Raw genomic sequence first — 26,776 nt, 5'->3', positions numbered from 1 at the left:
AACTTCAAACGTGTGTGTGTGTGTGTACTTGTTTTTGTTACCTATTTAGGACCGTTTCCAGTATACGCACCTACCTTGTCAAGACCAGTAGTCCTAATGGGGACCAAAGACCGGTCCTAATCTGGTGGAACTCCATTTTTGGGTTGGGGGTTGGGCTTAGGACCAAGGTATGAATTGAGTTTAGGTTAGTTTTAGGGTCAGGTAGGAACCTGTGAGGTTAGCCTTAGGGTTTGTGATTAGGGTTAGGCTGTAGGAATTACTGGAAATGAATGGAAGTCAATGAATGGTCCTAATAAGGACAGAAATACAAACCTGTGTGTGTATGTGTGTGTGTGGCCTTGTTTTTCCTACATTGTGGGGCCTGGTTTTAAGGAAAACAGCCTCATGGGGACCGGGTGCTCCTTGTGGGACCCAAAGCCTGGGCCGCACAACTTGAGGCTGATTTTGGGTGTGGGGGTTGCGTTTAGGACCAAGGTGTGAATTGAGTTTAGGTTAGTTTTAGGGTCAGGTAGGAACCTGTGAGGTTAGCCTTAGGGTTTGTGGTCAGGGTTTGGATATAACATTACCAAAAAATGAATGGAAGTCAATGGACGGCCCCCGCAGGGATATAAAAACAAGTTTGTGTGTGTGTGTGTGTGTGTGTACATGTTTTTCCTACAAAGTGGGGTATTTTTTACAAAAAAAGCAGCCAGGTGGGGACCGAAGTGAATCGTGGGGACCTGACATTGGTCCCCACGGGTCCAAATGTATGTTACAGGTGTGGGGTTAGGTTTAGGACCAAGGTTTAGGTTAGTTTTAGGGTCAGGTAAGTTTCTGTGAGGTTAATTTTAGAGTATATGGTCAGGGTTAGGCTATAAAGTCTAAAAAACATGAATGGAAGTCAATGGAAGGTCCCCACGGGGTCGAGAAACAAACGTGTGTGTGTGTGTGTGTGTGTTTCTTTTTAAAGATAATTACGTTTTTTGGTGCTTCTTTTGTCTGTTTTCAAATCAAATTTATCTGGACACAAATTAAGTACTTGAAAAAATCTTGTTGAATTAGAAAATACTGAGCTTGACAATTTACGTTTTAGAAAATTTAAGAAAGAAACTGTGATACTTTGAGTACAAGAGCCTTTCAAAATTCTAAATAAAGCCTCAATAAAAATAATAAATGAATGAATGAATGAATGAATGAATGAATGAATGAATGAATGAATGAATGAATGAATGAATGAATGAATGAATGAATGAATGAACGAATGAATGAATGAATAAATAAAGCAAGCCTCAATGACTAAAACACACACAACTCTTCTTCAAAGGGAACTAACCAAACCCCTCAAAACTATCTGGTGTGTTAAGATAACAGCATTAACTGACGCAGGTCTCTGTCCAGGCCTCTTTCACACAGTCTTGCCCTAATCCCATGAGGAAAGTTTAGGTGCAGCTTTGGGGTTAAGTTTCACATAAACTAGCTTAGACCAATCTGAACGTGATATTTGTTTTAATGAAAGTAAAAGAGACATTTTGCCTTTACACTAGACAAAACAACTGACCGAACTAAACATGTCAAAGGAATGTAAATGTCATTGAAAAATGTTCCCACAGATAAAGCCACACACACGACCGCATGTTCAATGAAAATCTGTGTAAAAAAACATGATCAGGTTACACAGGAAAACAGGTTACACAGGAAAACATGAATATTTCAGTGTTTGCATTTCTCTGATCAAATTCACATCCTGCAACCAAAGAATACCACCTCCATTCCTGGGTGCATGAACAAATTCAATGTCCAGCCAGTTTGTTAAGCCGGCGCGCCCCCTAATGGAGAAAAACGTTGTTGCGATACTGGCTAGTAAAATGCTTTCTAAATATTATTTCGACTAAAAAAGGTTGCATAAACACATAATTTCTTTATTGTTTTTGAAAATGGTATATTTAAATATATTTTACAAGGGTATATTTGCATTTATTGTCCATGTTGTAGTCACATATTAATATTAGTAACGCTTAAAAAATTAAAATGAATTAAGAAAAGAAAAGAAAAGAAAAGAAAAGAAAAGAAAAGAAAAGAAAAGAAAAAAAAGAAAAGAAAAATTGCATTCAGGCATTATCTAGGACCGCCTCTGGACTTGCGTTCATGCAATCTGCTTAAGGACCCCAGGATGTCCATGCTAGCTGAACGTATGTAGATTTTCTCACAAATATGACAAATATTTAGTTTTTATCTATGATTACATTGACTTTTTATTAATTTTGTTGTAGCCAAAACTGAACAATACTCCCAGTGTAAATTTATAATCCGATATTATTCTTGTTTTACTTTTTAAAGCGGAACGCCGGTAGCTAGCATTAGCTTGTGTGCTCCGAGATTTAAACACGTGTCTGCTAACATTCTTTTTGCATCAAAACTACATTGTATTGCTCTCAGTCTGTGTGCAGTTAAAGCATTGTTCTTAACGGGGAGGTTGAATTGCAGTGTCAATTTATTATAAGCATTTATCTTCACTTTGTTGTCGGGTACTTTATGCCTCGTTGACACCTACAGATTTTGTTGTTACGTAAGTGGTCTGCTGCTTCGTTTACGTTTCATTTGCTATTTTTTAGTTTCATTTCATATAATATACATGCTACAATTTTCTTGAGTTAATTACTTTGGCTGGTATCCTTTGAGTTGCACTCTTACACGGGCATTATTTTACATCCTCTTGCATTATCATCTTAATTGTGGATTTAGATGCTTGTCCTTGTCAATTGTCTAATGTTGGCAGACTGTTATATGATTGTGTGTTGCTCTGCTAACAGCCCGCAGGAAACGGAAGTGGTCTGTTGACCCCAGGAACAGCACTTGGAGCAAGGATGACTCCAAATTTGGCCAGAAGATGCTGGAGCGAATGGGCTGGTCCAAGGGCAAAGTGAGTCAGACTTTGCTAACATGGTTTTCATTGTATATAAAATCAGGCCCACATATGTTTGGATGCTGCTGCACCTTTCTTGATAAAATGGACAATTGAAAATGTAAACAAGTGTGTCTTTACTTCTTTAATTCAAAGCTCATAGTATTTGAAAGTCCTTGCAACTGTTTTCTTTCATAACTACCTAATCAACATACAGAGGCAGCAGGGTAACTCATTGTTAAAACAAAAGATTTGGAAGCACATGTCAGTAAATATTTTTATTGTATCTCCAGGGACTTGGGAGGAGTGAACAAGGCTCAACAGACCACATCAAAGTAAGAATCAAGAACGATAACTACGGGCTTGGGGCCAATGCCAGTCATGAGGTGAGTGCAGTTAAGAGACACGAGTTTATTTTAGAATCAAAATTAGCCTTTAGTCATTTATTCTGAACTAACCAATTTGGTAGTTTTGCTGATTTTACATTTTCCTTTTGCATACCACAGGATACATTTACATATTTCTCTAAAAATGCACAAAATGACAAAGTTGTCAGAAAGGTGTTTTTTTCCCCCCTCCTAGCTTTGCTTTGCTGAGATCTATGATTTTTGCAGGATAAATGGATTGCTCATCAAGATGATTTCAATGAGCTGCTTGCTGAACTTAACAACCACCATGGTCAAACCAATGGTATGTACTCAAAGCATGTCCAAGATATTTAACAAGAGTCTGAATTAATTTGTTACTCTACGTGTGGCAGATTACAAAGGGCATGTTACACAGATTTGTAGCCATTCTGATTTCAAAACACATTTTCTGTTTATATTTTCTTGTTTCAATGTGCTTATGTAGATCAAGTCTGTTGGTTGTCTTTTTGGACAGCAGAGGGCGCTTTGGTTCAACATTTTGTAAAGAACAAACCAAATATTGTAGAACAGAATGAAAGTGTTAATCATTATTACCATGTCAGACATCAAAGGACATGTAAAATTCCTGATAAAACACTTGATATATGCACTGTTTTAGTTCAAAGAACACATCTTTAGATATTTGTGCACTTTCTTTTTCCAGCTGTAGAAGCTCCGTCAGATGAGAAGAAAGGTTTCAGCTTGGAGGAGAAATCCAAAACGTCCAAAAAGAGGGTCCATTACATGAAATTCACTAAAGGTGGGTGCAGTTTTTGGCATCCTGGTTGGAGATAATGGTTTAAAACTATCAAATTTTTTGTACCATGATCTATCTTTCTACTACATCCATAAATACTTAGATTGACTCTTTTATTCATCAATAAGTAAAATACACAATTCTGAAGAGATTTTAAATTAATATCTAAACTTTAATAAGCATTTCTCTCTAACGGCTACTTGATGTGACGTGTTTAACTTAGAAGTTTTCTGCATGTGTACACCTACGGCTTGGACTGGTACAGAGTTCTTGACCTTTTATTGAGACTTGTGCTCTCGTCTCACACCACAGACCCTGATCAGAGTTCTGTCTTACTGTGTCGGGTCAGTTGACCCGGTGAGTGTTCGGTTGAAGTTATTTATATCTCTCTACTCTTTTCATTACCCTTTACATGTCAGGAAGTTAAGATTTGCTGGTCAAGGCCAGTACACTGATATGTTCAAGGAGGAATTTGGTGTTCAGGACCACTGGAGGCTAACGTAAAAAAAACAAAAAAAACAACATAGTTTATTGCTGAGTTGTGTGATACTTGCAGCATAGTTTCATGATTAAATAGTTTTTAATGAAACTGGCATTCATCAGAGGTTTTATTATCTATTGGACCTGCGAACGTCTGTTTTAGTAGTTTACCATTTCTGGATTTGTGGGTCAATGAGTTCAAATCTACCTCATCTGCTCATCGCTCTGGACAAAACAAATATCTCAACTTTTGCCTCACCTGGAAGAACCTTCAGTATTTTACGTCATTCAATAGCAACTTCCTGTTTCCTGTTTAGGGCATCTGGTATCTCCATTTACCGCAAACAGCAGCTCCTCTGAACTATTAGATGACCTTGTCAGATAAGACACGGCTTCAGCTTCTCCTCCAGACCCTCTTAAAACATTTTTTTTGTTGTCTTAATTTGAAAGGAGCTAGAAAATGACGATTCTCTGGATTCATTTCTTCTAACAACATAGAAGACTTTAGGCAAGAGCATTAAGAGTTTGATAAAGATGCTTTTCTTCTTGCTTTAATCTAGATCCTTAATATTCTGGACTTACTATATAATGAATACATTTTTGGTGGCATACATTTATTTATACTGGACGAGTTGTCCACAACCAGAACCATCAGCACTTTATTCTCTGTTCATTTATTCCAGTTACATCAATGAGCGAATGTGTTTAATAAATACATACATGCAGGTGCAGGTCACCAGTCTTCATATTTTAACGTATTTGAATTAACGATTAGCTGAGATCATTGGAAAATGTTATTCCAGCCACTTTGAAGACTTTGACAAATATTATATGGTTGTAGGGGTGCAGCTAACGATTATTTTAGTAATCGATTAATCTATCGATTATTCTGTCGATTAATTGATTAATCTGTATTTAAAAAATTGTCATCTTCTGCAGTCCTTATTTAAGCTTATTTTATGACAAATACCATTATGAGGGGTTAATCTACATTTGCTGATGATCCTGCTGCAATCACTGTAAAATTACAATGCCAGTTGTATTTAATTCATACATTTTAAGCTCCACTTGTTTGTAGTTATGTGTTTGAGGAGGCATTACTTAAAAGCACTCAATCATTTTTAACCACTGAAAAAGTTAAATTATGGTAATTAATTTTTATGGATTGGAAATCCGAATGTGATCTTTTATGTTAGAAATTTAGTAAGTAAAATGGATAATATAAAAATTTGGGTGTTGCACATTGAGTTTTGTAGAGTTAATGTTATTTTTAATAATAAAAGTAAGTTCATATTTTTATTATTAAGTTCCCATTTTATGCAATAAAATATTTAGTCTTGACTGGTTAGCTATAGACTAATATGTAAGCAGCAATAAATGAAGGCAAATGACTGGTTTCAAGGTCATAAAAAGCAGCAGCAAAAAAAAAACAAATCCTGCTATTTTCTATAAATACATTTAAACTTGAAATATTCACTCCAGGTATGTCATTTAAGTTAAGATAGAAGCATCAACAGATAAATGTGTTTCAGCTCATGCTTTCAATCTGTTGCTGCACACTTAAGGGTTGTTTTGATCACAGAACTTTCACACTGTTAATTAATGCTCTGCCATGCAGCCACTATGATTAGTCAGAAAGGGAACATGAACGATACCTGTTGTTAACTCCGGACACGTTCCGTACATGCATCAGCTGTTTTCATTCCGGTTCAGTTGCGTTGCAGTTGTGCAAAACTGAGTGAATAAAGTTATTCGTGGGAGTTTGGTGACTTTGATCTGAATCTCAGCACACAGATTGTTTATCAAAAAGTTGTATTTGGTTTCACACTGTTAAATGCCAGTAATCTTCAGTTTTAAAGAATTTGCATTCCTGAACCATGACAGGTCCAGAACATTTGACAGATTAGGTGGCAGGTTGCATGTTTTGAGTCCTTAGCTGAACTTTTTTTTAGACTTTTTCGTCATTGCTGTTGACTTTTGACTGAATATAAATGTAAACCTTTGAAATTGCTGCACTCTTTGATGGAAGTCTTTAATTGCAGTTAGCATTTCTGGGGCCTCTATTAAAACTTTTCTGAAAAGTTTGAACTTGGTAGTCTGTGCTTTTCATCAGTGGGCATTCGTATTGACTTTGCTTGTTTGAAGAGAAAGCACCGTACACCAAAGTCTGTAGTTGTGCGCTAACTAGGCCTGTCACGATAAGCAATAAATCAATTAATTGCATGCTAAATTAAATACCAGCTTGCATGTTTTCTTTGTGTCTTCCTCTTTTCCCCTCCTTGGCGAGGAGTGAATTCTCGCGTCAGGTTTTTGCCAGGTGCATGGTTTCTAACCTCTGTAATGAAAACCATGTTAGACAAAGCTGTACTACAATGTAATGTCCTAGTTTCTTTATATATTAAAATGTCAGATAAAAAAACAACGCAAATGGAACATTATAAGCTGCTGTTCCTTTTGTTCAACTAACTTGTCATTTAAATTGGAATTATGAAAGTACAGTTTTCAGGGTGCTTTAAGTCATTTTTATTATCTTCAGTAGCAGTGTTCTTTGGATGTGAAAGCATGTTGAGTTGTCTACATGGTAAAAATATTTGGGGCCGTCTTAAAGCAGTAGGCCACAACTACAGGATGTCTTGTACCTTTTAATTTTTGTTATTTGTCTCCTCCCATTGAGACTCTGTGCCACAATATGTTCTGTTTGTGATCATAAATTGCCACAAGACACCACAGGGTTACGTGGCAACTTATAATCTGCCACGCCTCTTTGCATGCTTCCACTGACTTCTCTGATGCTGACTCCCTTTTCTGTGAGGTTGTTGCCAAGTAAAGGCTTGGTAATAGATTTACTGCCGGTAAGCTTATTATAAGAGAGGCTGGAAAGGTCAGGTAATACTCTCATATAGTTCTCCCAACAACCGACTGTGAGGCGGAAAGGTCAGCCCTTTTTGGGCTGAATCTGTTGAGTAAAATACCTGAAATCATTTAGCTTCAAGTTTATATTACAATAAAATGTTGTGGCCAAAGTAGCATCGAAAGCTTTCCAAATGTGCGTTGCTCCGTCTTACCCTGGCCTCCTCCTCAGTGCCCTGCTTTTTTTATTGATATCTCGTTTATGCTGGCTCCCTTTTTTAGTCAGCATGGAGGATTGATGGTCTTTGTTTGTGGGGAAAGGCACAGAAATCTCCACTGCTTAGGTCCAGGTTCCAAAGCATAAACCAGTAACCCAGTTTTAATTGCTGCCTCCATCTATCAAGTGTCAGGCCAGCCAGGGTGGTAGATGCAGAATTTAACTGCGGATCTCCAGCCAATGCTGTGTGTGGTGGTTTTATTGTAGCTTTGGGCTTATTTATTAATTGGATTTTATCTAAACAACAGGTTTAGACAGAACCAAACTAATCACAATAATTGCAGCGTATTTACAAGCTGAAAAGCTGTACTTTTTTGTTTTTCATAAAAGCCACCTACATACAGCTTTCACGTTTTTTGGCATCATTATGCGACACCATCTGCAATTAAATCTGTGCCATTTGTACATTTGTCAGTTAGTTTGAATGCCCTGTAAGTCTGGTTTGACTGGTTAGCTGTGCTTATAATTCCTGCCTTTCAAAATCACAACCGTCAACTGCATATTTCTATCCTATGCTAACAAGTTTCATGCTTTTTAATGGTATTTTTCCACCTTTTAGGAGCCTGTGAGAAAATTAGGTTTAAGCTTCTTTTTATCAGAACTTTTATTTGCACTTTCACCTTTCAGCAGAAAAAAACGTGGATGCATGCTTCCTTCTCCAAACATTAGAAATGTCAGCTCTGGCATAATTTTATGTCTGACCTAAGTTCAGTAGATGACAAACAACACTGGGCCCCCTCCTCGTTTGTTTTAGTTTACAACATACTTTCTTGGTGTTCCCTCTTAAACCTGCATCCACAGTGACTTTCAAAGTCAAGAGCAGAGGAGATAGAGGCTTAAAAGCAATAAATAACCAAATGTTATCAGAGTCCCGCTGAAGGAAGAGGATGCAGCTGTATGAACAGGACCCGGGCTTGAGACGGACCACTGCGTGCTTCAGGAGTCTTTGAGGCCCGACTTAAAAATGGGACTATGTAGACATGCTGTCAGTTTATTTTTCTTAGCTGTTTTATCCTTCAAGCTATAAAGTAAACCATGCAGACCTCTGCTCTGTTTACCCATTGACCACATTTCACAAAAACACCCACATAGATGTACAAATTTCACTTTGAATTGATTGCTACCTGTTACATAAATTGGCAAACACTACAAAGTTTGGGTAGTGCTGAGTTAACAGATCTCATTGTTTAAATTACCTTAAGTTACATGAGGCAAAGTAACAGAACCCAAAACAGAGTTTCACATATTTATTGTGTTTATTGCTTTCAGGAAAGGACCTATCCTCTCGCAGTGAAACTGACCTCAACTGTATCTTCGGGAAGAGGGCGAAATCTGCCAACGACCAAGAGCTGGTGAGAACCTTTGTTTTATGAACCATGTTGCTGTAATCTATTTTTATCATCGAAATGGAACAAGCCAACCTCCTATCTTTCTTAACTTAGTCATAGTTGGGCCTTGAGAGGAGTTGATATTCCACTGGCCAGGTGGCTTGAGCTTATTTGTCTCTGTAATTGCAAGTGACCATCGGTACTGATGGCCTTAACAGACTCTCTGGTATTACGCGATCCTTGTGCTACTGCAGGGCCCGGTTCCCAAGCAGCCTCTGGCTGTAGATTATCCATGTCGGCGTGTACAGCTTTAACAGTGCCAAAAGGCCACTGATGGTGGCAAGAACCTTTTAAATCCAGTTAAGGGATTTTCATTCTTACTGCTTCCTACTCTCCTTCACACTTCCCCTATTTTTTTTCCTTCTGCTTCTGACTCCAAGCGTCACATCAGTGGGTTAAGTCTGCCAGAAGGAATTATTAAAGGAAAGTCAAAATTGTGAGGTTTTCTGAAATCCTAGGTGATGACACTTGCATAAAAGTTTATTTTGCTTGTGGCAACAGTATTTGGCCACTTCAGATGTCACTTTGGCACTTGATGACATGATAGGTTTCATGCTTTTAAAAGGTAACTCAAAAGCAAAGACACTTTTTTTGCCTGGAATTGGCATTTTGCTCACCTTGAAAACATTTTTGTGAAATTAACCTGCCTTTGGATGCAGGTCATGAGTTCATATTAATGGAAATAAAATATTAAGTCATCTACTAATTATGATGTCTTTGATGCTTCTGAAAAATTCACAGGTGCTGCAAGTGTCGCATCACCTGTATTGTTCAAATAGATAAAAAGCTAATTCAATGTAACATTTAGCCCATATTGACCCTTTTATACCTGACGTCACGCTTGTGAGAAAGCAGTCCACTTCACCATTACTGTTGTCAAAACAACCTATGCGTAAACTCCTGTACAGCTAGTCAAAAAACAGATGGTTGGTAGCCTAACATCCCTTTTATTTAGTTGATTTACCTGTAAAAATGGTCATAGGGTACATACATGTCGACCCCTTTGGGCTTTTACCTGTATCTTATACCTCGGAAAATCCGTAATTTTCACACAAAAAAAAAATCATGGGATACGGGGGGAACAGGACTTAATTCTAGCAGCATAGCAGGTTGGGAGATGGTTACTTAACTTTGTTTTTAATGTCCTACAGGCTCTGAGAGGTAAAATAGATTTGAAGCTGAGTTATTGAAAAAAATCAGTCAAATCTTTGTATATGTACTACATATACCTGCAAAATGGATGAAAACTCAAGTAATTTACAGTCTGTACAACATGACATGCGTAAGGGTGCTGGGTGGTTAGCTGCACAAACAGACATGGAAACAAGCCAGACCTGTCATTTTATCACATTTGGACGAGGACAGAAGACGGATGGATGGAAAGCAGCCATCAACTGTAAGGACTGGCAGCCCTCAGTGAATTTATGGATTTGCAATAAACCCTTTTTACAAATTAAGAAGATTAACGTTCATATATTGCATAATAGTGGTTGACAATAATTCGATATCGATGTCAGGGTAGAAAATGTTTTGATAACCGTGATATGACTTTTAAAGTAATTTGATCAATAGATGTCACACCAGTGCTCAGCACTATGACTTTACACTACCTGCAGCACAATGCCATAATGTGAGTGAACAAGCATCCACAGTTAAAAAAGTAGCTGACAAAATAGTCAATATGAAAGCAACAACTAAATTCAGTGGCATAGACTTGGTTCGGGTTTTGAAGGTTCGACAAACTTCAGCTTTAAGCCTGCTGTTAAATGTGCTGGAGAGTGGTTCCGACGATCAGCATCTATTCTACCATCTGAAAAAGTTCCACTTGATAGAACTTTCTGAGTGTATGAAAATAAAGCACATTAAAAGTTTAAGGCCTGCACTGAAAATAACCATGAAAATTCTGGCAAAAACAACTTGGGGAAACAATCGCAGTTGCTCGCTTCGATACTCCCCTCCCTCACTTCCAACGTCCATCATGGCACCTCCATTGATTAGGTGACGTAGTTGCAAACAGTCAGATGCATTTTTGCTGATGAACATGGCAGACTTACACAGACATAAAGATGAAACGAGCACTGTTGTGCACTTCTTTGTGCTCTATGATGAATGAATGTATTTTTGTGTCGTTAAACAGATTGGTAGTCACAAGTTTAATTGACTCAAATCAGAAAAGCCAGCAGGACAAAGAAAAAAAATACCTTTTATGAATACCGGTGCAAAGAAAACCCAGTCTTGTTTTATTCCTATTTATCTAGACCATTTGTCTTGGAAAAAAAATTGGCAGCTTAAAAATCCATAAATTGTGCAAAAAAAACCCCTCTCTATTCCCATGCAGGGGCTGGGCCACAACATCACAATGGCAGATCCTCCCTAGCTGAATAACATTGGAAATGCCGGCAACACACACCATCATTTTCTCTCTAATCGGTTGGTTATGGGTTGTTATTTTTCAGCCAGAAGGGGCACCATTGACCATATTGAAAACACTGACAAACATTACAATGGTTTCCCATGAGGTCTTGTGTTGAAGCTCAGCATCGTTTGAGGCTGCAGGTAGGAGGTAAACAGGGTGATTGACCAATCAAGCTCAAGGCGTTTTGCCTGATCTCCAGCGAGTTTGTGGCTCTGTTGGTGACCTTCGTCTTTTGGTGATCTTTGCTTTTAATTTGTCAACTCTACAAAAAAAATGCTGTAAATATGTATATAATAATAATCACAATGCCCCAAAGAGATACATACATGGTTGGAGCTTTGGGTTTGTGGTGTGTTTTATCACATTAGCACTTATCTGCATCCTGGCAAGGTAAGGCCCAGAGGCCTAAACAAATCTGTGTGGACTTCTTTAGACCTTCCCTCCTTCCCCTCATGAATCTTCCAGCTCTTCATCCACCACCCACTGCTGTCTGTCCAGCATCCCTTCCACCAGTCCCCCCACTGCGGGTGTTTTCCTTCCTCCACCGTGATGTGTTTCCTGCTTGCCCCTTATCGCTGCTCACAACGCTTCATGAAACAGACAAGCACACAGACACGCTGTCAACTGGCCCACAACCTTCTGTTCATCAAAGGCAGCACTAGATGTGTGAAAATAGCATGAGAACATATGAGAATATGTTAATTGTGTTTTTACACGTAGGCTTCTAACGTTTATGCGACATCTAAAATTATCTTAAAATTGTTGGTTACAGTCCCCTTTTCTATTAAGATGCAAACTTTTGTGTTTTATATTTACATCTGTATTGTATAAAATGCATTTTTTTCAAGTTGAAACATTTTTTTTTGAACATAAAAAAGTACTAGGGGTGCAACGATACAGAAAATTCACGATTCGGTTCAGTACTTTAGTCTCACGGTTCGATATTTTTTTCGATACAACAAAAGAGAAATGTCCATGCCCTTTTTAACTTGTAATTTATTAAAATTAATAATGAACATTTGTTTAACCTCAAAATACAGTTTTCAAACTAAATGTTGCTGAAACAGCAAGTTTCTCAGTGGATCTGTGCTCAGAAATGCAGCCTAGGTGGAGTAGTCGAACACAGATCCACTGATCCTTTAACACAGAGCATCTTCAGAAGACAAGTCGATACAATAAATTTTAAAATCTGTATTGTTCGATACAAGTTTGTATTGAACCTAAAGCACTGTATTGAACGGTTCGATACAGGTACATGTATTGTTGCACCACTAAAAAGTACTTGATGAAACTGTCGACAAAGTAGGAGGGAAAAAACAAGCCAGAAACATGGGAAAATGTTTTCAGATTAGATCATTGGATTGATTGTGTTAACAGCAAATACTTGCCTTATGAACCTAATTTAATAGAAAACATAACATAATAAAAGAACACAAAACAAAGGTTAATCTTTTAAGCACCTCTATGATGCTTTTGTTTTGGGCAAACAACAGTTTTTCTAAATACTTCTGATTTAAGAAAAGAAATTGATGACAGCCATTTCACACAAAGCTTTTTATTTCATTTCTTTTGGCATTCAAAAATGTATGCCTAAAGCCATAATTTACACTACTTGAACAGTGAAGCTTTGGTGTGCATCTGTCCATCTACATGGACCTCTGTTATCCATCATCTATCCCACGCTTGCGAGCCTCCTCCAGCTCCTGCCTCCTCCTGCACCTCTCAACACAATTACTCACCGCGTGACAAACGACAGGCTTTCTCTGCCGAGATATCAAAACGCCCCGGCCACTCCTAAATGAAGGGACTTTGGCAGCCCTGTGCTCCCTTTGCTTATCGGCGGGCGAGCAGCGCCCCTGGCCGTCCGGCTCTCTCTCCTCCCCCCTTCTCCACCACCCCTGCTCTTATGCCCTCCTCAGGGGGTTTAGTTAGGGGAGCCACATGGAGGGCCAGCCCAGCTTGATTTATCTCCCTTGCCCCGCTGCCCAGCCACTCAGGCAGGCCGAAAGAGCCGACGAGGCTCCAACGGGCCTCGGCTCGAAAGCCCGGCATTAGCTGAAATAAACCATTCTGCCGCCCAGTGAAAAATGTCTTCTGATTGGCTAATTAATCAGTCAAAGGGGAGCGATGCGGCTTGTGGCTTGAGGGACCCAAGTGGGCGACCGCAGAGGGCCTGCTGATAAATAGACTCCCCGCCGATTCATACATCAACAAAAGTTAGTCATTTTTTAAAGCCGCCAGCCCAGTTGAAAGGTGGAAACGAGCAGTAGTTTTATTTTTCCACCTAGGTTCCCTTTTCTTTTAGCAGGGAAGGTCATTGAGAAATAAAATGTATTTTTGGTTTTGCATTTACCTTTAAATTTAAATTGTTTTTAAATGATAGTTTAGATTTATCAGCGTAATAAGAAAAAAAGTAACTAAAAAATAAAACTGGATAATTTATTTTGTCAAGTTTTTAAGACTACTTTTTTCCCCTGTATGACTTGCTTGACTTTACAACTTTGACCTTTTTAAAAAGTGCAACCAACCAATGTTTGTGACCACCACAAATGTTAAAGTTGGTCCAACATTGATCTATTCATTAGTTCTTTACTCCCTTAAAGTGTCAGAGAAGAAAAATGGTTCAGTATAATTTGGTACAAGTCTTGAGTTGATGTCTGAACCTCCAGCCAGACAGCGAGTATGGTGCGCCCTGGTCTCAGGTCAGTGCAACCCCTGCGGCCTCTCCCACTCCCACTCCTGTTCAGATACAAAGAACAGAGGATCAGGCCTCATCGGGTGGCACCTGTTGCAGGGCTTTACTGCCCACGCATCGTCCACATGAAGAATTGTGCATCAGCAGGGGCTCCCTCGATACCACCGTGTTAAGGAATATAGAGCAGGGGTGACGTGAGTTAGGGGCTTGAACATTTGGCAGATGTGTCACCAAGGCGCCTGGGAGTTGATGGGCGGAGCTTAGCAGTAAAACTTTGCTGACAACACAGAACTAAAATGTCATTTTAGTACAAAAAGTGTCTGCAAACAATCACAGGTTGAAAAGAAAAAAGAAAAAAAATTTGATTGTGACAAAATGACCAAAAACAGAGCCTGTCAATTTCGTAAACTTTTAAACTAGTTTAAAATAGTTGTTTAATTTTTTTCCACTTTGACGTTTATTTTCTTTTTCTACATGCGGTAAAATAGAAATATTGCCTTTTTAAAAAGCATTTCAACTAGCTAGTAATTGGTGTCTACAAGTTTATACCAGGCAGCTTCATTGTATTTTCTTGTGTGGCGAGTTTAAGGCTGTTGATTCCTGTAATTATCACTATGAATAGAAATACAACAACTAAGCAAAGGTTTTTTTTTTGTCTCAGTTATCCATCAACTTGCAGCTCTGATCTGTTGAAAGGGCCTGCTGGTGTAAACGTGCATCAGTGCAGCACGGTTCTTGCTGCTGTTTGAATGGGCCGGTGTGCTCCTGAAGGGTGCTGCACTCATTGTAGACCACTTCTCAGATAGCATCTAATTGCTTGAAGCAAAGGCTTTCTTTCTGTCGAGCATGTTTGTTGACAGACCCTTTTACTTTTACCGCTGAAAATATTGAGACCCGCCAAAAATAAACCACCCACCCCCCCATCACCGCCACCTCCTCCTCCCCTGTAAACACAGAAGCCACACATTTGCCATTTACCTCCTTGGCAGTCCTGTGGACTGCTCCCTGCCAGCTTGCTGCCAGCTTCCTGACACTTACAGATTAGCGCAGCACAAAAAGAAGGGAAAAAAAAGAATAGGGTGTCTGTCTCATAGTTACAGGCCTCAGCTACAATACATAGGAGCTGGATAATTACTGCCTTGTAGAGCTAACCGCTCTAAGATTTCAGGCCCTCTTAGCTGTTTACAGTCACAGACTACCATTTAATTACTGACTCTTTAATCTAATAAATCAAAGTATCTTCCCTCCCTAGGGCTGGGGTGTGGGACCCCAATTTTCTGTCTTTAAATCTTTGTGATGAACAACAGGCCGGTCATAATGCATGCATACTGTTGTCCTTATTTGTCATTTATAATTAACATTTTTGGGGACAATTTAAGTTTTTCAACACACTTTGTTTTAGCTACACAGTGGCCTCCTAGTTGTCTGTTTTAATCTTTTCTGTCTAAGCAATTATTTGCTGATAAAAGGGAAATTAGCATTAGGATTGCTTTTGAGATATTTAAAAGCATCCTGAGAGTCTACTGTGGCGTTTACATATTTGCCATGGAATAAGGTATCCACCTGTTTTTCTGTCCACCCACGTCAGCTGATGAAGGATGGGCTGCTGGACTTGTGCGCTCATCAGGGAGAGACAGCTGGCTAATCAGGCCCTGATCCATAGACCCCAAGTATCACCAAATTTATTATTGTGGCAGGACAATGAGGGCACACTCATGCAATTACAGACCCAAGCAATATTGTTGAGCAATTATCGAAAAGGAAAAAAAAGGACTAGTACTGCAAAGAGGCATTTTTTAAGAAAATAAATGGGCATTTGCATCACAATCAAATTCTAATTAACAGAATAAACATTGTCAATAGTTCCTACTTATGTAAAACTACATTATTGTTTTAATTTTAAAACTCTGGTTCAAATAACTTGGCCACTTTGCATTTGAGTCATCAGTTTAAGGATTATTGTACTAGTGTAGCCCATATAACCAGTCAACCTATCATTATTACCCATGATGCATTTCCCTAAACTCACTTGAGTGTTTACAATGTTTTTTTTATGAAGCAAAAAGGTCATATTCTTTGTTTATTTTACTTGTATATAGGGGTGGGAATCTTTTACTGTGTCACGATTTGATTCAATTCTGATTTTGGTGGCCACAATTCGATTCAAAAACGATTTTTCAATCAGAACTATTTGATTTATAAAAATTTCTGCTTTCAGTCTATAGAATCTGCATGATTAACTCCAGCCTGCATTGCAAGACAGAATGACAAATGCAGATAATAGTCTTTTTCTTTTTCACATTTAATAAGTTTAAAACATTAATCCATGCTTAAATGTAGTTTTTCAATCGTTGCATTAATGCAATATTACATATTACTCAAGTAACAAAAATAAAAGTGAATCGTTATTTAAAAAAGTAATGCAATTAAACATGCTGCCTTTTCACTTTGAAGGAAAGTGCCTTTTTAAAAAAAAAAAAATCCTATCTGGACCACAGCTATAAAATAAGTTGGAACAAAAATAAAGTGCTTTGGTATAATAAAATGCTGCAGTTGAACAACAAGCACTTTTCTTTTCACAGGAAAGTTGCAGTAACAAAAATACAACATGGAATACTACTTTTGCACAAATGAAAGACTATTATTTAGAAGCTTTAAGAATAACAAGTGAAAAAAAATTATTGAAAAATAGCACCAGTAAACTAGCTGCCTCTAAATTTTTCATTAATCTTTTCCTTTGAGTTTCTTGGTAAATCTGTGGCACTGCGGTCTTAGTGAAAAACTTAGGCATACCTCTGCTCTGCTGTCTGCAACATGAATATGAACCCATCATTCTCCACCACACAGTAAGTCTATGGCGATGAAGCAGGCGATAGACCTGGTTATTTTTTTGCCAGCTTGGAATTGGCAGACAATTCAGTAAAGGACTGCAGTGTGTGTTGGTCTGCTGCTGGTGGCTGACTCTGCTCCGAATGCTTTAACTCTGGGTGATGCCTGGTTATGAGAGCACGCGCATTTGTTGTGTTCCCGAAGTATTTCATCTTCATTTTACAAACCTTGCACACAATAAAGCTCATGTCAAGCTCGATCTTCCCCGGCGTTTGGTAAAAACCAACAAAGACGGGACCGGTTGAATCTTTCCTCCATTTGTTTTGAAACTTTCTGCGGCATGCATATGTCCGAGAACCTGCTGCGTGGTGATGTCTCGCGTAATTTTGTAATTACGTGAGACTTCACCACGACTTCAGGGGAGACTTCAATGTATTAGTTTTATTTTTTAGAATCGATTTTGGGACATTTTAAATTGATTTTGAATCGTAATGACAATCTAGATTCTTATGTGAATCGATTTTTTTTTTGGCACACCTCTACTTTTATACATGGAGTTGCAGATAAAAAATGATTTATCAGTATAATGACTGCAAATTTGGAACAAATACAAGAAATAAAATAAAAAAGAACACTTCTGAAAGCATTGGTTCTGGATTTTAGCCTTCTCTTGGTAATATGAATACAATGGACTTGTGTACCGAGCAACATCAACAGTAAACTGAATGATGGTTTAGAAACTTAAGTTTTTCTGCTGAGTTTTATTGAAAACTTTAGCATACATTCCAGAGAACATTTTCCATCATTTCTCCTGGCTTCATTGACTTTTTCCCACTAAATATGTTGGCCTCAGTATTTTGGCACCCTGGCGGATGTTTTGCCATCGGCTTTCTATTGGCTACATTAGTAGGGAAAGATTGAACTGGAGTGTCTTGAAGGAGGTGGCCTGTTGAATGTCTTTCCACCCTCTCCTTTTCTTTGGGACCCTCTATGGACCCTCCTTGTGTTCCCTGCCCAACCCTTTTCCCCGCCAGAGGAGTGAGTGGATCAGGAAGGGCCCGATAGCCAGCCAGACCGCTCCTCTGCTGAAGGAGCCTTATCTCAGAGCTGCACACTGCATTGAGCGCATCCTTTTCCTGGGGTTTTGCGTCTGGTAGGAGAGAAGGAGGAGGTATGGGGGGTGGCGGGGCAGACACGGCTTGATATAGGTGTGTTTTCCAACCTTCCACTCGTCAACCGTGCCTATTTTTACCATACTTTTTAGAATCTCTGCAATTACGTTAACTAATTCAGTTAATTTGCAAAATTCTTTCTAAGTGAATCAAGTTAAATCACTCTTGGAATAAAGTAATAGTTGGAAAATTTACCTCCACTAACTGGTAGTTTTGAATCTGTTCTTTCTTCCAATAATTGTTCTGTTGTTACCATTTTCTCCAAACTGGGTTTTATATGACGTTCATATAGAGTTCAGTGATGCTCATTAATTTACCGAAGAAATAATATGCCAAATAGAGTTAAAAATGACTGAAAACAAACAGAAACCTCTCCAAACTTTGCTCCTCAGTTTTTTTTTTTTTTTTTTATTAACATGTTGCCCTCTGTGATGCACACTAAGAAAGCTCTCCAGGGCTGCCAGTAATGCTGACTGGAGCTGTATGTGTTGCTGTCCAGCCTGTGCACAGCACAGCATTTCTTCTGCTGTCAGATCAGAGTCTAATGGAATCCCCAGGCATTGAGGAACAGCCACATACTGAGCTCAAGCCACCTTTTCCTGATGATGAAGACGATGTTTCTCTCAGTCACTCTCCCCTTTTTTTCTTCCCTTGCTCATTCAGCCTCTTCCTCTCCTGAGAGTAATTTCACAGGCAGTTCTAAAGTGGCCCCCAGCCAGCTTCCCAAATCCCAGTTACATGTTGTTTGGTGCTGTCAGCTCTAACCCTCATCTTCACTATCCCAAGCAGAGGGGATGCCATTGTGCAGTTAACAGGGAGTATAGATTTTTAGTGGAAAGCTGGAAAGTTTTGTTTAATGGCACCGCACCTGAAGGGCCTTATATTCCTCTTGTTAGAAGTTCTAGTTGTCTAGTCAAGGTTTGCGTTGAGGAAAACTTTGTTTAGCCCCAATCATGCTGTTCAATTCCATCTAAAGTCTGACACACAGGGCAGTTTCAAAAATATTGTGAAAGACACGAGCATGTCACATAGTTTTTATTGTTGTTTTTCTTTTGGTTGCTCCCCTTTGCAGGCATTGCCACAGCAAACAAACTGCAGCCTGTGGATTACAAGATGGCGGCACGGAGCTACCGCAGCCACCGAGCATGTCACATTGTGTTGGCTTGATTTTTATAGAAGCTTGATTGTGACTCTCAACGAATAGTGGCTGGTATTTTTTTTCTTTCTTTCTTTCTTTCTTTCTTTCTTTCTTTCTTTTCTTTTCTTTCTTTTTTTTTTTTGGTGCTGTAGAATCAAGTCAGAACACAAACATCTCACTGAAACATCACTCCAACATTACATAAAAAGAGCATCAGCGTTCAGATTGGAGTCAGACAAAGACAGATGAGGGAAAGAAGGAAGAGGAGTAAAAGGTGAATGTGGTCAAGGCTGGGGAAAATGTCTCCCTCAGCAGCAGTCGCATGTACAATATTTCCAGAATTTTCTAATAACATTTGATTTGTTGTAGGACCCTTGTGGCAGGACATCAGTGACCCTGTCGCTAAACGACCACTGATTCAAAACCATGACCAAAGACTTGCTTGCAAGTTTTTTCAGAACATGACTTCAGCATGAAAACATTTTTTTCTTCTATTTTTCTGTTTTCTTAAAAAAAAGCTTAATTTCTATGAATAAATTGCTCATTATAGGTGATTTTCAGTTTGAGTTACAGTATGTATTAATAAAACCTGAATGCTTTTTTATTTATTTATTTTTTCAGTTAAAAACCAACCACTGAGTGAAGAGGTGAATCAAAACAATGAAGGGGCAAAAGAGGAAGCTCAATGACACAAACATTTACAGTTTAGATTATGGTCCATTACATGGATCCATCTCTATATTTTTTATTTATATTATAAATAATGGTAGCTTTACTCTTGAAACTTTTTAGTCAATACAGATTTTAATAATGGATAGGCGACCAAGTTAAAATAATCCATACAACGGCTTTTTCTCTCTTATTTTTTAACATTTTTATGCGTACTATGATTATCATCTCGTCCTGATTCAACGCTGACGCTCAGTCGCGTAATCTGAATGTAAAAGTTTAAAGTCCGAACAATGAGACAACTCCACAAAGCTCAGTGTTTTCAGTTTATCTGTAATCTGTAGTGTTTGAAAAAATTCCATCCACTTTACCATCTGAGATAATTCACGGAGCGGCAGCATTGTTTAGTGTGATTCTCCAGAGGAGCTTCTGTATTCTTCTGGACAAATCATTATGCATTGAGTAGGCCATTAGGAAAATGAAGACAAATGGGTCACAGGGGCGAGGTGACAAATTGTACATGCTGTGGAGGTAAAATCTGGATCGTGTTGTTCCTAACAGTTGTAAAGTTGGCCTGGTTTAATGTGTAGCCCAGAGGTTGGAGCGATGATTTTATCATCACTTTATTTTGTCCTGGATTCTAGAAGAGAAAGCTGCCATTGTTTGATACACTTTAAAACTTTTACAATAAATGTAGAAACATCGTCCTGACTTATTTTTCTTTAAGTGCAGCAGTTATTTTGATTCTGTTTGAAATGGATCTAGCACTTTTTCTAGCCAACCATTTTCTTTACCCACTAGTTCCTTTTAGGGTCATTGGGTGCTGAGGTGGAGTACACCCTGCTCAGGTCCATCACAGGGACACATAGGCCTTTTTGCACTGCAAGACCTGACTTCAAACACAGAATCCGAGTGTTTGCATTAGCCTTTGTGGCCCAGTTCCACCCTGATTTTTGGAACCCCGAGACCCGTGGTTATATCTGGGTGGACTGCTCTGCCTAATTTCATGTCAGCTACTGTTGCTCATTGATTGGTTCACTGACTGGGGGGGTTACGTCACACAGATGAGCATAACTTGAATTGTTTACACGGCTAGCTTTCGTTTAATGCAAGTTTAACTACAGTATAGCAAGCTACCAAACAACAACAAGCTAACATTAGCTACCATTAGCTTCCCATTCCATCATCTTGCCTCTTGTCTTCAGCATCGAACTGCTGGATGGTCCACTATAGTCTTTTCCTTCAAGCTTGATTAATGTTGTGTTGCAAATAAAATGAAATAAGATTCTTGTGTTTAATATTTATGATCCCACCCACGTGTCTGCTCGATCCAAACGCAACCAGAGCTGAGGTAGAGTAAGGCCAGTTCGAGGCCGAGCCAGGCCTTACAATGCAAAAATGCCTATAGAGACACAAGACAGACCATTCACACTTTCATTCACACCTGGTGAGAGTTTAGAGTTGCCAGTTCATCTGACCTGCATGTTATTGTGTATTACAGATAAATTGTCTAAAAAGTTAAATGACATTATATTATGTGACAGTGCGTGGTCAGCAATATTTGTAAGTTAGAGTTGTGTGACAAAAGAGCACATTTTCACAAAAAAGTGCTTATTATGTTATGAGAAAATTCCTATTTTGCCCCCTTTAACCAAATCCTTAATTTTCACACACCTCTTTACTGAAATGTTTATTCTATAAAAGCAGAAATGGGCTTCCCAAAAAAGTCGCCAAGGTTTTGGATGAGATGGATTGGTTGAAGTGAATTTTATTTTGTTTTCTGTCAGTGGGAATGTGCTGACAGACGCAGTGGATTTAGTTTTATTTTTGTCTGAAAATCAAGAAAAATCAAGCTTCAGCTACGGCTTACTTTAATAGTAAAGAAGCATTACAAAAGATGACAGTTTGAAGCTGACTGTGCAAACAAACCTGTCTGGATGTGTAAAACTAGTGTTGTAAGAAATGGATGATAATTGTCAGAAACATGACAGTTCTGTTGACAGTGCTTCCTTTAAGACATCTATTGTTTTATCAGCCCACTATTTTAGGCTTTTCTTTCAAGAAAGACTGTTGGTATGTTCTTTGGGTGGTGACTGAAAACCATTTAAGCTCCTTGGTTTAAAATGGTGAGCTGTCTTTGTGCAGATTCTCTAAAGCCTAAACTCTGTCTTCTTGTGTGTTTTCGGTTTAGGAGAGCAGCAAAACTAATTCCTCAGATGAGTCTGTGGAGAGCGGGACTCCTCCCCCTGAACAGGACACAGAGCTCATCACAAAGACTGTGACCAGCTCTCTGAGCATGCACGAGTATTTTGCACAGCGTATGGCTCGATTGAAGGCGGCTCGTGGAGCTGAAGCTACTGCACCTTCGGTGGAGGCGGAGGCTACAGAGACATCCGGTCCTGGCAAAGAACTCAGTCCAGTCAACAGCAATGACGATACTGAAGAGCCCAAAAGGAAGAAAAAGAAGAAGAACAAAAAGCCTGTGGAGGATGTAGAAGTTATAGAAGAAAAATGCATTGGTCCTGTAGTAGTAGAAATAGATGACGACAACCAGGAGGAAGAGAGATCGAGGAGGAAGAAGAAGAAGAAGAGAAAAACTGCAGAACATGACAATAATGCAAATGAAAACTGTACCTCCATGAATGTTCTGGAGAACTGTCAAGAACTGTGCTCCTCCAGGAAAACGAAACTTAAAAAGCGTGAGCATTTAAACGGACACGAGCCAACAGAGAATAAATCTGGAGAGTCCGAGCTCACGCAGGATGAAAAGAAAAACCACAAACAGGACGATGCAGGAGAAGAATATAATGAGCTGGTAGTCAAGAAATCCAAAAAGAAAAAAAGAAAGCAGGAACATCAAGAGTAAAATAAAGCTATGCATTAGGATAAAGTTGTCTAATTAAAAACACTTTAGGCAATTCAGATGTCTTGAACATAAAATCCTTAAAGTGGTTCAGTGAAAATGCTGAAATGAAATTAACTTTTAATCTGTTTTAGTCTCATTACATATGACTGCATTCACAACTTAGTTATATAAAAAGATTTAAAGTGACATGGCATTCTGTTCAACCCGTTTTTCATAAAACTGTAAAAAGAATTAAATTCCTGCATTTAAAATATCTGCTTTCATTTAATTAAAATGAAGCTGTTTCCTGCTATTGTACAATACAGGGGAAATATATTTTACAATCATACTTTAGTGTGTTACCACTATGTATGTGCTCAAATAACATCACAATTCAGATTGCTCAGTTGACTGTACATTATTTTTTGTCAGATATTAAAAAATGAAAAGGATAAAAAGTGGTTTATGCTATGTGACAGATGAAATTTATTTCTGTAAATCTTGGAATGAGTTCAGTCTTGATGATTTTGATCTTTTGAAAATCTGAAAAATAATATAGCTGGATTCATTTTTTAAAATAAAACCTACAGTCTCACAAGTTTGACTTTTTGTTTTGTCTCCTAGTTAAATGTTTCCTAATTTGGGAAACTTTTTTTTTCTGGCGATGGAATTCTTATGCAAGTTGTTCAGCTGTACATGTAAAACTGTACCAATGAATCACGTGGCGTTTGTGACGGTCACTACGCCACCACATGAAGTAATGCAACTTGTCACGGCTTCTCTAACGTTAAAAAAAACCTTCAACAAGACCGTCTTGTTTAACTCCTCCATGCGATGAGTCAAAGGACGAATAGGTCGACTTCAGGTGTCCAGTCTTGCACACGAAAACATTTTAGCACACCTTTTTTGCTTTTAGAGTTTCAATGTTTTGAAATAATCCGAAACAAAGTTTGACTCATCTTTTAGGAATCCTGTTTAGTTTATTCATTCTTTTCTTCAAAAACAACATAAATTCAACAACAAACAAAAAAATACAAATTACAATTTAAATGAAAGGTAGCAGAAGAAGAAAAATTCTTATATCTGCCCCTTTTTCTCAAAAGAAAATTTCAATCAAAAATTATCTACAGTTTACAAAAAAGAAAAGGAAAAAAAATAAAAGTGTAAATCCTTGAACAACAATTCATACATTTACATATTTCTCCAGCAAATTAACCTTTATCATTCTCTTAAACATGCATATTGATCTGGCATTTTTAATGTCATCTTCCAGATTATTCCATAATTTTATTCCCTGGACTGAAGTACTCCGTTCCTTTAAACTTGTTCTAACTTTAGGTCTTACAAACATTTCTATCCCCTTGAGATTATAGCAACTCTCTTTTAATAGTGCAACTGAATGTTTGAAGGTAATGTGTTTTTATGAGCCCTATACATACAGTAACTGATAAAATACCATAGTTAACCAAATCATAGAATTTCAATAACTTTGACTGATGAAACAATGAATTTGATGGGTGATAGTAATGCTTTCTGGTGATGATTCTTAAGTCTCTTTTCTGTAAATAGAAATATGATTTGATGAGGTCTCCATGTCAGCTTCTCATCAATGATGACACCCAAAAAACTTCACCTCACTGACTAGATCTCAATACCATCAACTCTAAATGGAAAATCAACAGTTTTCTTTCTGTTACCGAATATCATATAATTTGTCTTATCTAAATTTAATGATAATTTATTGAGTTGAAACAAAGTTTGTATTCTAACAAATTCTGTCTGCATCACCACCAACATCCGTTCTATATCTTTACCAAAACAAAAGAATGTTGCATCGTCTGCAAATAAAACACATTTGAACAACCCTGACACATTTACCAAATCATTTACAAACAAAATAAAAAGCTTTGGCCCAAGTACAGAACCCTGAGGCACACCGCATATGATATTACTTAATTCAGATCTTACATTATTTATTTGTACAAACTGTCTTCTATCTTTCAAATAGCTAGTATACCCACTGTAGTGCTGGACCTCTAATGCCGTATTTGTTCAATTTTTCTAGAAGAATTCTGTGATCAATGGTGTCGAAAGTTTTCTTTAAGTCAACATAAACACTAACACAGTATTGTTTTTGATCAACATCAGTTGCTATTTGCTCTACTAAGTCCATGAGGGCCATTGATGTGGAATTATTAGTTCTAAACCCATATTGACTACTACTTAATATATTATGTTTATCGATAAATTGATCTAATCTAGTCACAAATTACTTTTCCAGAATTTTTGAAAACTGCGGTAACAATGATATTGGTCTGTAATTGTTAAACATATTTCTCACCACTCTTATAGAGAGGGATGACCTTGGCTGTCTTCCTGTAATCAGGAAATATTTCTGTTGAAAATGATAAGTTACATATACTGTATATGTGAATGTGAACAGTTCAATCACATAACCCGTTATTTCTTTCACTAACATCATATCCATGTCCATCCAGTCTTTTGATCTGTTGTCTGCAAGATGTTTTACAATATTCATTATCTCTTCTTTATCAGTTCCATCAAGAAAAATACTGTTACTACAATCCATCACTGTATGGCCCACACTTTTATCTACTTTTGAAAGGGATGAAAATGTTCTCATCCTTGAGAGAGGAACGTTGGTTTGAGAGAGGAGTAAAGGAAGCCATTTTTGTGAAGAAAAACCGTCCACCATTAAACAGAGGTGGAGGCCCTCGTGCCCAGTTGTCCTCCTCCTACAATGCTCTTATTGCAAGTATGACTCAGCCCCCTGTGAGCAAAAGGTGTGAATCAGGGCCCCAGTGATACCAACACAAAGATGGAAAGAGAGGCAAAAACAAGGGGCCGTTGAACCCCGCTTGCACTCACTACTTACACATAACATGACACCAAATAACCACAGCTGAAGCATCCAAACCAATAAGTCAGGTGATGGGGCACATGACCCTCAATTGAGCTAATCAAGCCTATTGTTAGGCCATGGCCCTCTTTTGCATGTGATTAACCTGTTTGTCCATGTGGAGGCAGTGCTTATAAGGCTGAGTTCACCTGAAACTCATCAGACTGAAGAAGTCTCTTGGAGGAGAGATGAAACGTTTCACTAAAGAAGAATCATCCAGAGGATCTACTTATTTTTTTCTTTTTGATTTTTTTCTACCTGGATTACTGAGATGCATCAGGACGATTACGGTAAATAAATTCCCTTTTCACATTATATAGGTATCCCCCTTAGCTACCTTTAAATCAGACTGAGTTATGTTTTGTTTTCTAAGGTTAGTTATTTGTAACGACCATGTTGGCCTCATAGCCATGAGAACGTGTGGCCATGGGGTAACATAGCCACGAGATAACACGTAGCTATGAGAACACAAAGCCACGAGATGACATGTTACCACGATCTAAATAATGCAAAGCCACAAGAATGCAAAGCTACATCATAAATAATGCATAGCGATGAGAACGCGTATACGACATAACTCCTGGCCTTGAGATTTTTTTTTCCATTATCACTGGACAAGCTCTACATTTCAGGTCCTTTCGATATTTTCAAAATCACTGAATAAGAGACTATTTTTTCCATGTCAATTATTCATCAGCAGTGGTGAGCATTGTGTTATTTGTCCCAAACCAAATTGTCTCATCCTCAATAACACCAATCTTTCTATATCTTTATCTTTATATCTTTCTCTATAATCTTTATGTAAATGTAGAATTCTGTCCCTTTTTGTCCTCTTTCAAAAAGCGCAGTCCCTGTAGCATGATGTGCAACTCAAATATTCATTTTGTTTCACTTCTGAGTGAAAGTAATTACTCATTTGTAGTACTGAGCTATTATTTACAGGTGCATTTTATGTGGTGGCTCAAGAACGCAGGTGAGTTCTGTTTTGTTATTTATATAAATTGAGGAACTAATTAGTCACGTTGTAAAAAATAAGTGTTGATGTCCACATT

The 26,776-nt window shown here is 38.1% G+C and overlaps 1 protein-coding gene across 2 annotated transcripts; it reads left to right on the top strand.

The window, feature by feature from the left end:
- Nucleotides 1-2,076: 2,076 nt before the first annotated feature.
- Nucleotides 2,077-23,402, top strand: pinx1 (PIN2 (TERF1) interacting telomerase inhibitor 1). 2 transcript variants are annotated; one of them, XM_014018874.1, is made up of 7 exons: nucleotides 2,077-2,168; nucleotides 2,790-2,899; nucleotides 3,175-3,267; nucleotides 3,496-3,571; nucleotides 3,953-4,048; nucleotides 8,922-9,004; nucleotides 22,151-23,402. In XM_014018874.1, the coding sequence occupies exons 1-7, from the start codon at nucleotides 2,150-2,152 to the stop codon at nucleotides 22,823-22,825; spliced, it is 1,152 nt and encodes a 383-aa protein (XP_013874328.1). In that variant the 5' UTR covers nucleotides 2,077-2,149; the 3' UTR covers nucleotides 22,826-23,402. The 2 variants fall into 2 exon arrangements, with proteins under 2 accessions (XP_013874328.1, XP_013874327.1); XM_014018873.1 differs by lacking the exon at nucleotides 2,077-2,168 and adding an exon at nucleotides 2,189-2,545.
- The last annotated feature ends 3,374 nt before the right edge of the window (nucleotides 23,403-26,776 follow it).

This window comes from Austrofundulus limnaeus, unplaced genomic scaffold (genome assembly GCF_001266775.1).
Source record: "Austrofundulus limnaeus strain Quisiro unplaced genomic scaffold, Austrofundulus_limnaeus-1.0 Scaffold205, whole genome shotgun sequence".
NCBI lineage: Eukaryota > Metazoa > Chordata > Actinopteri > Cyprinodontiformes > Rivulidae > Austrofundulus > Austrofundulus limnaeus.
Note: the sequence above shows the minus strand (reverse complement) of the source record. Positions and strands in the feature narration are given on the sequence as shown.